This window comes from Tympanuchus pallidicinctus, unplaced genomic scaffold (assembly GCF_026119805.1).
Source record: "Tympanuchus pallidicinctus isolate F22 unplaced genomic scaffold, pur_lepc_1.0 scaffold3, whole genome shotgun sequence".
In the NCBI taxonomy this organism is placed as follows: domain Eukaryota; kingdom Metazoa; phylum Chordata; class Aves; order Galliformes; family Phasianidae; genus Tympanuchus; species Tympanuchus pallidicinctus.
Window position 1 is genome coordinate 42,808,291 of NW_026294747.1, and position 15,106 is coordinate 42,823,396.

A 15,106-nucleotide genomic window follows, 5' to 3' on the forward strand; every position below is an offset into this window, starting at 1 on the left:
CTTCTTTGTTAGAAAATCTAATTCTACTGTATTGCTCAGCATTGCTGGAGGTCAGAAAGCTCAGTGGTGATTTTCTGCCTACCCTCACTTTTACAGCAAGCTAAAGATGTCTCAGACACCACTCATTGTTGGGGGGGTCAAGGATGTTTTCCCATGTAGGGCCACAGAAATTGGCTGGAGCTGCAGCCATCTCTGGGTCCAGCTGCCCCCTGTTGTTTTGCCGGTGCCAGGAAAGCCCTAGTGGTGTATGTTGAATGGAGACAAAGCTTAATGCTGCCACTTCATGCTCATAGCAAACATTAAACTTTTCAGGGCCCCAAAAAATCAGGCATCTTCCAATTAGATTTTCATTCAATTTGGAGAGATTATTATTACATGCACATTTCTTAAAAGGTTTTGACAGGGCACTGCTCTTTTTTTTCTATCAGAGTCCCACAGGCAGACTCACATTAAACACTTCTAGTTCATGCGTGGGACCAAATCAGTGCTTTCATTATCAAGGAGCAACACATCTTAGGTTGCAACCAGACGGCTCTTGAGCAATTATGCGCATGCATTAACTGGCACAAGGAGGTGAAACATCAAACGCAGCTTGCCAACCCACTGTTGCCCATGTGATTTCCCTGGTAACACCAGAGGCCGCTTCACAGAGTTGAAATATTTAGATTCTCTGTTGATTAATTCAGGAAGGGGTTTTGCAAAACATGCAGAAAGTGCAATAATTGGAGATAAGTAAAATTGGCCAGAAAACAGTGGAGTAGGAGGTTATCTCAGCAAGAAGGATGGGTTGAATATGTGGATGTTTCTTAGAGGTAGAGACTCCTTACAGATGTGTTTGTGGAGTACTTTGATAATGGAATCCCGTGCGAGGATAAATGCTGCTGCAGTAACTATTCTTGAAGTGGTGACCATGAGAACTGAAAGGTAATAAAAGCTTTTATAGTGAATTGCACGCAGTTTACAGCACAGATGCCTTAAAAATCATAAAAATACAAAGTTGAAGATAACCCTACCCCTATCTTTCAGTAAAGTGAATAAAACACATTTTATATTATACAGTACCAACATAACTATAGACTTAGATTAACTGTTATGCACTGAAAAGTGACTATAAAATGATATTGCAGTTTCTTGTTTATTGGGTACCAATGATTTTTGATCAAATATATTTTGTAAGTTAAAAAAAAATGTTTTGTGCAGCTGCAAAACTTCCAAGAAATGTAATTAGATTACTGTTCTCATGCTCTATCATCAGAATTCAAGATCACATGGACAAAATAAAAACTCTGCTGACACCTCTGATTCCACTGGCTACAGGTGAGATATTAAAATCGTGCAGGGTATTTCTCTGCAGTGGAGCACAACACAGAGACCTCCACAGTCAGAAGTAGATGAACTAGCTCAGATATTGAAAGCAGCTTAGCTTTAGCTACTTTTCACTGACATGAATTACCTCATTGCGTTGCTGTGTGTACTGTACCAAGCCCCAAGGTTCAGCAACATGTGGAATGTAACCTCAGTGAAGCATGCTGCTTATTTTCAGAGACACTTCTGAAAATCCCTTCACTGATCCCCTCATGTTCATATTGTCTTTGAATCACGTGAAATGGATTACAAAAAACCATACACCATACAATGTTATCTACCTGGACTTCAGAAAGGCTTTGGGCATGGCAGTGACAGAACAAGGGGAAATGGCTTCAAATTAAAGCAGGGGAGATTAAGACTAGATATGAGGAAGAAGGTTTTTTTGCAGATATTTTTTGTTTGTTTTTTTATAATGAGGGCAGTAAAGCACTGGAACAGGTTGCCCAGAGATGCAGTGGAACCCCATCCCTGGAGGCAATCAAGGTCAGGCTGGATGGGGCTCTGAGCAACCTGATGGAGCTGGAGGTGTCCCTGTGCATTGCAGGGGAGCTGGACTAGATGACATTTAAGGGGCCCAAGTCAAATGATTCTCTTACAACCACACCTGTGGAATAAAACTGTACTAACAAAATACTAATTTAACTCATTTTGTATGAAAACTATATTTCTATTTGTTTGTGTATTTCCCCCAATTATTTAAATGCATTTTTAGTGTCTTTTTCCAAGGTTTGCTCAATCCTACTCGCACGCTGTGGTCAGCCTGACAGAGCACTGCAGTCTTGGCTTCATTTGCTTCTGGACCTGTTCCAGTTCTGTTGTTCAAAACAGTGTCCTTTCTAAGTCCCCATCAGCACTTCTGCTATACAGTCAGCAAGACTGTTTAAAGATGGTAAGCTACCTTTTTTGTGTATAACAACTTCATTAACAGAAGTCTAAATTTTGTTAAACTAAACTCATGCTGTTGCAAAGTAAATTGAAAAGGAAATGGGGAGGAATTTGAAGTTGCTCATTTACAGCAGGAAGATACAGTCTCAGGAAAAAAAAAAATCAAAATACAATCTGCTTAACTTGGCTTCAGATTCTCCCTCAGGAGAATTTTTAGGTAGACTTCCCAGGGAAACACATTCAAAGGGACGTTGTATTAACAGAGATTTTATCTCCTAGAAATTTCAACTTTTTAATGTCATAACAGGATGTCACATCTACAACCATTGTGTAACAGAAAGAGTGAAGAAAACCTATATAGTGAGAGATAGAAGATAGGCACTCCAATTATTGTCACCCACTTTGGAAGAAGTAATACTTCCTGGAATCCAAAATAATCTGTAGAGGCTCTCAGAGAAGTCCACAGCTTTAAACACAGACAAAGTCACTGAAAAATAACCATGCCTGTGATCTTCATTTGCTCATCTTTACACCATTTGAGAAATACAAATGGATGTTCAAAACTGTATAAATTACATTTACACTCATTCTAAGATGTCTTTGCAGTGTGAGAATGACATAAAAGGCTTAAATATAAATAAGAACTGCAGACTGTGTGAGAGATAATACAGTACTCAGGCAATAAGGAATCAAAGGATGGCACTGTATGTGTCAATCAACACATTTTTAAAAATCAGGTCTTGTTAAATAAACTTGATACAATTTTCATATGAAATTACAAGTCCATATGTCAATGCAGTTCTGATATGACAGCTCCTGTGAGGCACCGGACTCGGTATTAAACAACATTTGGATTTTGAAATTACTTTATAAAAGCAACACAACACATTCTAAAGGGATTCAAGTGCCTCAGAAAGCTCATTTATGAGAAATCTTTACTGAATATATGTGTTCAATCATTTTCTGCATTCTGCACTTCTATTTTCTGGAAAACTAGTTCTGTGATCTTTCTTCATTAATATCTTATTCTTTAATGACTGTTTTAGTTCATTAGATAGTCATTCAGACACTCGATGCAATATACAAACCACCAGGCAATTTTTGTGAGATACAGGGAGAACAAAAAATATTTTTTCAGTCTAAATAAATAGAGGTTTTGAAGTAAAAACCAAAGAACTTGTTCATCCCTTCTTCTACATGCAAGTACATCCTTGGATCTTTCCAACTTTGATGACACAGTCATTGTCAAGAGCTACAGCTCTGCTGAAAGTGCTAGAGAAGTCATTTAAAAGCCAGCAGGCGTAAGTGAGAGCAAAATTCACTGAGGAATTTCTTCTCTCAGCATAAGACTGTGGCACACTATTAATTAGCAGTTAAGATCTAATCCCATTTGCACACTTCCTAGCTAAGAGAGCTGTATGAGAACAGCAAATCTGTATAGAAGACCATACCCACACTACTACATACACTAATATGATGACAGCCTAAATTTTGTTTCTTCAACAATGACTGGAAGGATCCAGTTCCTTCTAGCCTTTATCTGCTTTAGCAGTTCCTGTAAAAGCAGCTGTCTCTGCGACAGCCCGTGTGCCCTCCAGCCTCCTCCACCCAGTGCTCTGGGATGCCAGGGCAATGTGAGGGCACTGAGCAGGGCAGCATCCTCAACTGAGCGCTTTTCCCCATTGGCACAGTTGGAAATGGGCTACAGAACTAGATGGACTGTGGATCTGACCCCACAGAGCATTCCTTATCCAGCAGGACTAAGCTGCCCGATTTTTTATGTCCCTTGGTCTATGTACACCCTAACTAAGTTGTTTTTTTTTATTATTATTATTTTTTAATTTTTTTTTTTTTTTTAAATTTCCATACTGTAGCTAGAGAACTGCCACAGCAAACTGCGATAGCGAATCACTGCAGAGGAGAACCAGCACCTACTAAGTTTCAGTATTAAGTGATATATTTTTTTAAAATAAATCCATATGACTCACTTTTCTTAAGCTCCACTAAATTTAGATGATTGCTAAGTTTAGAGACCTACAGCTGTTCTCATGGGTTGCCATGAATGGAGAAAAATCTCTCCAAGAAGCAGTCTCTGCCTGATCACAATACACCCAGGCTGTGGCCTTGCATCAAAACAGCCTGGCAAGGCCGCAGAGGGTGCTGTGAGGGCTCTCAGCAGGTGCTGAGCACAGCTTTAGCCTCAGAACAGCACCACTGTGTCAGCACAGCAGAGTTCAGGACCTGAGTCACACTCCCAGGCAGCATCCTGCACAACACTGCCCTGCAGAGTACAGATGCACCAGCTGCCAAGGACCAGCCCAAGGATCTCTGCACTACAGCTCATGCTTTCAGCGAGCTCTGGAAGCAAGGCTGTCACTGTAAGGAGTGACAGATTTCTGCAGCCAACAGTTAGCTGCCCCAGTAGTTTTGCAGATTGCAAGAGTCATCTTCCTATTCACATGTGGGTGCTTAAATAAGTCAAAAATATCACTTTTTATTTGTTATTGTTACATATGTATTATTTCCAAGTTGCAGATATATTTTATGATGTAAAGTTACATGATGTATGAATGAAGATAATGGAAAAAATGAACTCTAACTGATTCCTAATGCCTTTTCTGAATTAGCTGTACTTCCATTTCACTACTGAATTGTCAAGTTATTGTTATGAAAGCTATAGAACATAAAAAGGGAAATATTTTTATGCCACTATATAAAGCCATGGTTATTTCCTCAATTTCAGTAGCGAGTGGAGTTCTGATCATCTGAAAAAGATTATGGAAGGACTGAAGAAATACAAAGAAAAGAGCAAGTGTGATTCAAGATGAAATCACCTGTATAATACAGGATGTAATAGCAATGAGTTGTAAACCTCTTATTGCTGGACACACAGCATGCTGGAGAAGCATCACTCTCTTGTGTGGCTCTTGCTGTATGGTTAGCCATCACTACTGCCAATTGAGGCTGGCCTTTGAGACAGGTCCATCCTGTACAACAGATGCAATCTTCTGGCATTCAGCTTAACCTTTGGAATTCTGCATTCCATCTTTAGGTGGTGAAATCCTGAGGCTCTGTCCAGATGGGGCTTCTGTGCACCATCATCTGCACTGTTTTGCAGATGTCCCAGTAGGCCTGACTCTGGGGCACTGCTAACATCTCCAGTAAATGCTGTTCATTTTCAAAAGCTAACTACGGGAAAAGACAAAACAAAAACAAACCCCCAAACAAAAAACCCCCACCACCATAGAAGCCTTCCCTCCCACTCCCCCAACTCAATTAATTAATTCAGATGAAGAGTACCTCAGAGAAAAGATGGTTTTAAACATGCTGATAATACATTTGCTGGTTTAGCAAGTGGTGACTAGGGTCAAATGGACTTAAAAACAACCTGCAACACTTAGGATCTTTCTACAGGACTGCTCTATTTAGGCACAGCATATCAGCTCTGGAATAGTGCTTGCTTCTTCCTAAACAACAAGAATTACAGAATTTCAAGTTCTCCATCTGAGGTCTTCTGAGACAGCTAAATGCATCCATGTGCTGCTTCCCCAACAGAGTGGGCGAGCAGAACTTCAACCGACGTGTTATTTGTATTCTTTTAACACTAGAATTTTATGTTACTAACTCTCAAAATTGTCCTTTGCCAGGAAATATGTGGCACTTACAAAATTAGTACAATGTTTGACTATGACATGATTCCATAGCATCTGTTACATCTCAATATGTCACTGAATATTTCACAATTATTTAACATCTATCACAGTCTTCTACTCCAAGAAAGACTAAGTATTTCAAAGTTCTTTCTTCTCTAGCATAAATGTTCTGCAGCTACCAACGTTTTCTCCGTGCATTTACCTTAGGCCTCCTAATGAGGCAGCTCAACCCAAGAGGTGCAGTTCTAGGTGTCTTACTTCTCAAAGCTAGTTTGAAAGGCAGATTTATCTATGCTTTTTAAAGCTTTCTTGTATTTAGTAAGTCAGTAGTTTATTTAAAAAAAAAAAACAAAAACAAAAAACAATCACCTTACATATTAAATCATTTTAACTTGGAATGTCTCTAACAGAATTAGGTAACTAAACACAAACTTGACTGGACATTTTGCAGAGCATATAGGAGTGCTCCTCCTTACTGTCAGTGAGATTTCACATAACTGAGACTGAGATTCTCACTGCAGCACAGACAGCAAAGAATTCTGAAGACCAAACCCTTTCTGGTTAACCCTACCTAGCAAATATCTCAGTGACAAAGCAGCTGTTCAGTATTTTGATGGCACTGGTGTTGAGGCTTGTACAAAAAGAAATTTGTCGGGTTTACTGTGAACTGGAATCAGTTTGACTCACTAGATGAGGTATTCTCAGCATACATTTCATTCAAAGTTTTTGAATAGAAACTGCCACAGAACCATTCTTCCTTGTCCAGAGATCCATTTGCCCCGGGGAATCCCATGCCATCCTTCTGCCTGTCCCAGTCAGAAGATAGCAGCATGTCACTGCTCTGCCTCTGTAACAGCTCGCATTGAAAAGTTTTATTTCTGATTCTGCACATTGCTATCTGACACCATGATTGCTGGTTGCTAAATTGACCCCAAACTCAGTTTGATCTACATCCAAAAGTTCACGACTTGGACAGAAGGACTGGAGCCATTGAAAACAGCTCCAAGAGGACACTGTGATGGCAGTAGCATTGGCTTTTATTTCAAATTAATAAATAAAAGTTAAAAAAAATAAAAAAAAAAAAAAATCAGACATGGAGAATGGGATGCCTTGTTGCTGTGTTGTTTTTGCTGATAGCCAGCTGGAAGTTCTGGGCCCAGGAGATGAGCTCAGACCGTCCCCTTTACAACAGCATATATAGAGAAGAGCATTCATAGCCCTTGAAGTGTGAGTTTTTTCCTTTACTCCAGTACAACTGCAAGCTGTTTTGGCATCCCTTTGCCATGTTGAAAAGGGACTATCTTCCCACGGAGCCTCACAAGCCCTGCCTGCTAAACCTTTCCTCCTACTCCTACAACACCACAAAGGCTCAGCAAACTGGACCAATACACAGGAAGTGAAGAAGATCAAGGGATTCACTTCAGAACTACTCCATGCTTTGAGCCAAAATGTTAATACATGTGCAACCTATACGGGCTCTTTCAAAACTCATCACTAATTTTAATTTTCTTGCAAGAAAGAGACTCAGATATGTGTCTTTAAAGAGCTGTGATTAAAATAACTTGTTTCCTCACACTTATTGCCATAAAATGGTGCACTTATTTTCTCATATTGTTACCGGCAATCAGTACACAAAAAGTTATAAAAACAAGTCTCTTTTTTTTTTTTTCCATTAGGGTAGCTTTCCATTCAAAGAACAGTGTTAAGTACTCAAAGCAGGAACGCAGCTATAATTCATAGTAATTTTAAGATGGTATTTCACTGCCAGAGACTGTAAAACTGATGTGATAGTCATGCCAAAGTCATGCCAAAGCTTTTCTTTGAACTGTGACATTTTGTGTGTCAGTTAGTTACTGAGTATGACTTATCAGCCACCACCCACCCAGCTGATTAAAGATAGAAGACACAGTAACACTGCCACAAAGCTAAGGTACTAAGTTTTATTTTGGGAACCTCACAGGGACACACTTGACATTCTATGATGTCGTGCACGTATTTACTTTGGATTCTTCTGATTACTGAGTACATGGATGAAATACTCATTTTCTGATACACCAGGAAAAAAAGGAAACAAAACATTCCAGTGAGGAAAGTCCTGATATTGGGCTCTGAACCCTTTTTCAGTCAAAGCTGTCCTGGATTTCACAATACTAACACTGTGAAAGCTACCAGGGATATCAGGTTACCCAAAGAACACAGTTTAACAACTGCTCATTCCATCCATGATATCATTCAAGTCATTTAAAAGGAAATAACACATAACTAGATTCCGAGAGCTTTAGTGAATTACAGAAGTTCCAGGAGAACAAAGCAAATACATTTTGAAAGCATGGTTATATAATCTATTTGCTTTAAAGTAGCTGCAATGAGCTAAGCATACAAAGTATCCACACGAAAATAATTTGAGCAGATTATCACTCATTTGAAAACTCAAATGTAAATATGCTTTTCACAGGTATTTCTTAACAAGCAAATCCAGCTTGTTAAGTAATAGGAATCAGAAAACAAGACCAAAAAATTGACACAATGGGAAAGCAAATGTGCTCTTAAACCTGAAAAAGTCAGTATAACAGTAAAACCTGAAGACTCACCTCTGTACTGTTCCATGGGACGTATCAGTAATAACTTGCTCTTATGTTCAGCTTTCCATTTGTAGAGGTTCAGACCCAATTTGGCTCCCAAGATTCTGCCAAAGATTGCTGTTGTCAAACTAAACTTTTTTTTTTTCTCCTGACCTTCTATTATTGTTGCTAGGAAATATTACAAGTAAGAACATAACCTGTTGATGAGTGTATATTCCCCTTTAAGGAAGCCTAGCATTACAGCTGGTGAACTATGCTGATCACAGCTCTGCCAGTCCTTTCCTGTTGAACAAAAAGGAAGCTGTTATATCAGCAACAGAACATATACAAAAATGAAAAGCATCTTTCATCTAATCCTTGGGTAGCTGCTGTTTTTGTTTCCCAAATCATTAGTGAGAATAATCTTCCATTTCACCCACCCCACTACATGTCATTTGTAATTTTATCAATTTGCAATGATAGCTGAAGTGTTCTGCAGTTTGCTAACTAAACTCCAATAAACGTTAGCTAGTAATTAGCTTTTATACAGCTGTACAGCAGGAACTGAATCACCTGAGCCTACTCAGTTCCACTCAGCTGTGGTCATCTGCAATTTCTTTCCAGAAGGCCTCATGGGAGGGGAAGCAAGAATGCTTAAGAATAGAACTTCTCTAAAAAATCATGTTTAAAAAACAACAACAACAAACCTTTGCAACATGGTAAAATAATTTCATTCACCTCTCTTGGATTTTCTATTCTCAATAATTCAAGTTCATACTTTTAAAGTCTCTCAGAAATCGAGGAATGAGAGTGTATAGAAGTAAAAGAAATAGAGGGCATTTTCTTCTCTGAAGTTCCTTGCTACAAATACAAGATATATATTTCTTAGAAGGAAAAGTATACAGAGACCTTTCTGTCCATAATAATCTTCAACAGAAGGTTATTGTTGTACAGAGTCTATAAAGTGCAGATATTGTCAGACATTTAAATAGAAAACTACAGTCAGGTTAGAAATATTAACAAGACATCACAGACTTTTTAATGGCTAAATGCAAGCTAGTAGTGAAAATGAGATTTCTGTAAGATAGAAACTTCACATCAGTTGCTCCTTAATCAATAATTAATTTGAAATAAATAAAATAAAACTGCATGGAATTAGTGTTTGGGACAGGTATAAGGACTGGACACCTGTGTCAGTAGACTGAAGTACATTGACCAAAAAAATGTAGTGTAAGTAATGGCACAGCAACTCATCATACATTTTTTTCATGAACGTGTCTAGACCTGTAGCAACTCTCCCTGTGGAATAATAATTCAATCTTCTGTGTCTCAGCAGAGACTGTGATGATATTGCTAATTAACATCCATGATGATGACTCTCTTACGAAAACATTCATCTGTTGGGAAATACCACTTCCAAGGCTAACCATCTATCTATTAGCAGGTCTTTCCATCACCTTTCAGAGGTAACACCATTTCTCTTGCACTGATTAGCATGCTATTTGAGTTACAGCTCATTTCATCTAATGGATACCTGGTTCTTGAACATAGAATTGAATATATCTGCTCATGTATTCAGTGCCTCCAATTTCATTCCATTATTTATGTACTATCTGCCTGGGAAGTAAAGAAGATTTCACTTTTTGTGTGTCTAGTAAAGTACAATTTCCAAGGAAACTGGAATAGAAAACAGATGTTATTTTATTAACAATTTGCCCATGCATTATACTTTGGAATGCCTCACTAAAGTTAGGAAGATATTGAAGATTTCTCTTTTGATTTAACAGTAGAACTGATACTCTTTTCGTCTTATGTGATCATTATTCTTGGTTTACTTATTTACAGTAGCATTAAGTGTGTGCTACAGTCTCTAAGTTCACAGGAGGAGGGCATTGCTTCTGCACAATTTCAGAAGGAATCTCTAATTCAAGCAGCTTAACAACTAGCAAGAAAACAGAAATGGAGCAACAGAATGAAAAATGATCAGAGATCAATGCCCATAATGAAATCTCTATCATCTATTACTACTAATATGAACACACAAAGGCAGTAGGAAATCAGGGATCACTGATAAAATACATCGAATAAGAGGATTTATCTCACTATAGCACTGCTTGAATGAGTGTATATAAAGTTACAGGGGGCAAGAACATCTCCATAAGCAGTAACCCAATGAAAGAGTGGGGAGGGAAGGAAGAAGGAAGAAAAGGAAAGAGAGGAGAAGGTAGATGTGTCCACAGTGATAAATGCTACCTTTTTCTTCTTCTCAACAATTAGAAAATTCCTTGATGCTGCTAAAGCACATCCATACAAATTCTTCACTAAAAGTCAGTGGTAGGCTTGAATAGTATTTTCAGTATGCCAAATTGAAGTTCATGAAGCAGACCAAGTTTTATTCTTAACTCAATTTAGAAAATTGTTTCAAAAGGAAATAACTAATTATTCATGTTCATTTTATCCTCTTTTTTTTTTACTATAAACACACAGTTCTCAATTGTTCAGAATTAAATCTGGTAGATAATTAACTAAAAACTGTTAAATTAAAAATAATTTGCAATATAAAAAAGAACACTATATGAAAGTGAAACCATAAAGGAAAGACAAATATACTATTAATTTCTAAGAAGCAAGCATTATCCACCATAATTTTAATCAGTTTCTACATATGTGAGATTTTGGTCAGCCAACAAAAGGCTGTTGAAATATCAAATGAGTACATTTCACAATAACTGCAAATCAGAGTCAGTTCTTTTCTTTCTAAGCCAAAAAGTACAGCATTGCATTTCCTAACTAGGATGACTGGGAATCAACAGAGTTTTCAAGTATTTTAAGTATTCTATGCACACATACACATGTAAATTAATACACCCAACTTGTCAACAGTAAAGCTTCAAAGGCTGTTCTTCAGAGCTACACTTACAGTCAAAGTTCTTAAAATTCTGGCTGAAACAAATGAAGTATCATTGATTTTTAAATAACTTGAGATCTAAAGTTTCCACTTTGTCTTTTCACCAGAGAGCATACTTCAGGCAAAGTACAATGGTGATACTTCATCTTGTCCGTGCTTCATTGCGCATTCAAACTCTTTGAAGCTGATGCGCCCATCAGAATCCTGATCAACCTCTCTATAAGAGAAAAGAGATCTGGTTTTTAAAACCCAAAAGACATTACGTGAAACAGACATACTTACTGTAGGTATTCAACACCAACATTGTTTTGAAGAGCTCAACTTCTACACACTTGAATTCTATGCCATGAACTGAAATACACTTTTTGCATAGCACATCTCACTTGAGGAGTTGAAAGATTTTAAAAAAGAAGTATTGTTCTGTTTATTCAAGAGGAAGCAGAAGTGAATTACAAGATGAAAATTTGAATTCTACAAATTTAGCACTTCCAGCACAAATTCAGCTCTTCTACATCGTCCCTAGTTCCCAAAATTCAGTTATCTGGGGTGGAGATCCTCAGAGTTCCACAACACAGCATAAAATCCAAGACTTCTAGGTCATAAGATATCATAAGCTTACATTTAAATTTCCCCAAATTGTCCTATAACCTTTCGCATACCTCAAGCAGCTTATTTTGAAGCAAATATTGTGTTAACAAGCCTAATAGTTGTAGCTCTAAGAAAAAAATGCTCTTTTGCATGTGATTATGTGGTAAAGTGCATATTCTAATGCTCAAAGAAATACCTCTGAGAAGAAAAACAATTTTACTTATTTTTATCCCCATGATATAAGCTGATAGAGGACAGCAATTCAGTTAATGTCACTAACATACAGGTCTAGGCTTTGTCAAACACGGTTTACAAAATTTGACGTAGTGACAGATAAGACTGACAGAATAGTCTTCTGTAAAGTATTTATCACAGTTCTGTCTACCTTTCTTACTAGAAACTATTATATAGAAGTTAACATTAAATAATTAAAAAGCTGATGAACTCTTGGAGCTCAAAATCTGCTCGTTGTCTCAGAAAATATTTTGTTTATAACAATACGCAGTCCAGCATTCCACTACTGATCTGGAATAACATTTTTAATTATTACTGATAAAATTTGAAGATGACAAAAACTGGTGGTATTATAGTTCTGCAAACTTTGCCATCACAATTAGTGTTCAATTGCAGCATTCCTACTGAACTGCAGCATGCAAAACGTGATGCATATTCTACATAGATTAAAAAGAAAACTTCAGAATAATCCAGGCTGTTTAGCAGTAGCCTCTGCTAAACAGCTTTTGAATGCCCTGGAAATTTCAAAGGGATTCTAGATCCTGCAGAGGTAGTACAGCATCTCAGTATTAAAGAAAGCCTCACACAAAGAGACAGGATGTACTACTCTAGGCACATATGCTTAAACATATGCTAGAAATGAACTTCTTGTGACATGAAACATTTTCTGAACTTGGTCAGATGAACTTCAGACCTCATGGTGCAATAGTGAACCATATATCTCCACAAACCTATGAAATGGCACACTATCAATGTGGAAATATGTAAATGAAAGTAGTTCTTTCGGTTTATTGTTGGCTCTCAATCAAGACTAAATCATATTCATGTTCTGCTGCTTTTCAGGTAATGACAGGTTTCGGATGATGATCGCCCATGTGTCTTGGTGGACAACATGACAACTGATAACGGATCCTCTCAAATATCATATGCTGTAATAGCAACAAACAAACATTCACCAGCAAGGGACAAACACAGGTCATAATTACAAAATGGAGATGCTGTCTTGGAAAGCAGTAACTGAAAAGGGCTGAGGAGTCATAAGAAGTAATCAAATGAAGATTACTTCCTACTGTGATGCTTCACATAAGAGGGGAAATATGATCCTTGAATGTGTAAGCAGGATAATATCTAAAACAAATACAACTGATTTTATTTCAGAACACAGCATTAGGAAAATTCTGAAGAAAATATTGTGTTTAGTTTCTGCTGCCCACACTTCAAGAACGATACTGAGCAACTAAAAAGAACTGAGAATAACTGCTGTAAATTACATGAGTTCTGGAAACGATGCCTTATAATGAGACATTAAACACTCAGTTTAAAAAAGGATTAGTGAACTGATTCTATCAAATCAAGTCCACAGGTATCTCCTAGGGAAAATATTTCAGATAGTAAATATCTTTTAAAGGAATAAGGAAAGACATGATGGTAGACACCAGTTGGAAACCAAAGCTAGAAAGATTTACATCTTAAATTAGGTTTGTTTGTTTATTTATTTTATGAAGCTGGCAAGCTATTGAGATAACTAAACTATGGGTTATGAGACAATTTCTCTCTCTTGAAAATCAAGACTATGTAACTTTCTACAACATATATTCTAGTCAAAAGGAATACTAGGTTTAATTACTTCAGGACAGACTCACTCTGTGGTGGAAATCATTATTCTTTGATTTGTATTGTATGTACCTTAATTATCTATTAAATTATTTAAGCATCCTCCATCAGTATCAGAACAAAATAGGCATTTCTAGAGAATATTCATATTCATGGTTATAGATAAGTGAAACGAAGCCATCCATAAAATTCTAAGCAAGGCTTAAGAACCTGATGAGTTTTGTGATTGAATAATACCACCAGACTTATCCACTGATACATTCTTACACAAAAGACATTGAAGATGATGAATGATGGTCCACGCTTGTCTTGTTTTTACCTATACATCCCTATTTGTATACTGGTACTTTTCAGACAAGCAGAAACTCTGTAAGAAGGTATTTGAGCCTGCTCAGAGGATCTGTTCTGGACTTCTAGCTGTGGTGTGCCTGTTCATTGCAGAGGAATTGGACTAAATGGCCTTCTGTGGTCCCTTCCAACTCTAAGGATTCAATGATTCCATGAACAGTTTAACCATCCCAGGCCAGTTCATCCTCTTGCCTCTGACAGCAGCGATCAGTTGGGTATGTATGGAAGAAAGGGGAATGTCTAGTAACATTCCCTTGATGTATTCTCTGTACATTCATGGCTTTCCTAAACCAGACATGCATGTGTGTACGTAAATATTCTTGATGCATTTTTATTGCATGATTTTTTTCTAGCAGCTTTTCAAACCCCTGTGAAACCCACAGCTTGAACACCTGTTCTATGAATAAGTACCTCATCTTATTTGAACCTGCAAGCGATTTGACATTTCCATATTTTCAAGGGTTAACTGCCACTGAAGAAGAATACCCTGTTCTCCACACAAATCAATTCCAGTTCTCTCAACGCTCCAAACAAGACTTGTGCTCCAGACCTCTCACCAGCCTCACTGCCCTTCTCTGAACACGCTCCAGGGCCTCAATGCCTTTCTTGCAGTGAGGGGCCCAAAAATGAACACAGTACTCAAGATGTAGTAGCCTCACCAGAGGTGAATACAGGGGGATGATCACCTTCCTGCTCCTGCTGGTAACGCTATTCCTGAACCAAGCCAGGATGCCATTGGCATTCTTGGCCACCTGGGCACACTGCTGGCTCATGTTCAGCCGAGCATCAACCAACACTCCCAGCTCCCTTTCCTCTGCGCAGTCTTCCAGCCACTCTGTCCCAGGCCTGCCGAATTGCCTGGGGTTGTTGTGGCCAAAGTGCAGGACCTGGCACTTGATCTTGTTGAACTTCATCCCATTGGCCTCAGCCCAGCTATCCAGCCTGTC

General features: G+C 38.0%; 1 protein-coding gene across 5 annotated transcripts in view; it reads right to left on the minus strand.

Moving 5' to 3' along the window:
• The window catches only part of EFCAB11 (EF-hand calcium binding domain 11), a 77,395-nt gene that overhangs the window by 10,988 nt on the left and 51,301 nt on the right, over positions 1-15,106 (minus strand). For 4 of the 5 annotated variants that reach the window (XM_052696171.1, XM_052696174.1, XM_052696173.1 and 1 more), the window contains one exon: positions 7,833-11,592. The exons of the other annotated variant lie outside the window; for it this stretch is intronic. In XM_052696171.1, coding sequence (XP_052552131.1) covers positions 11,534-11,592 — 59 coding nt within the window. In that variant the 3' untranslated portion in view covers positions 7,833-11,533. Of the gene's footprint in view, positions 1-7,832; positions 11,593-15,106 lie in introns of those variants that run through there. 5 annotated transcript variants of the gene reach the window in all.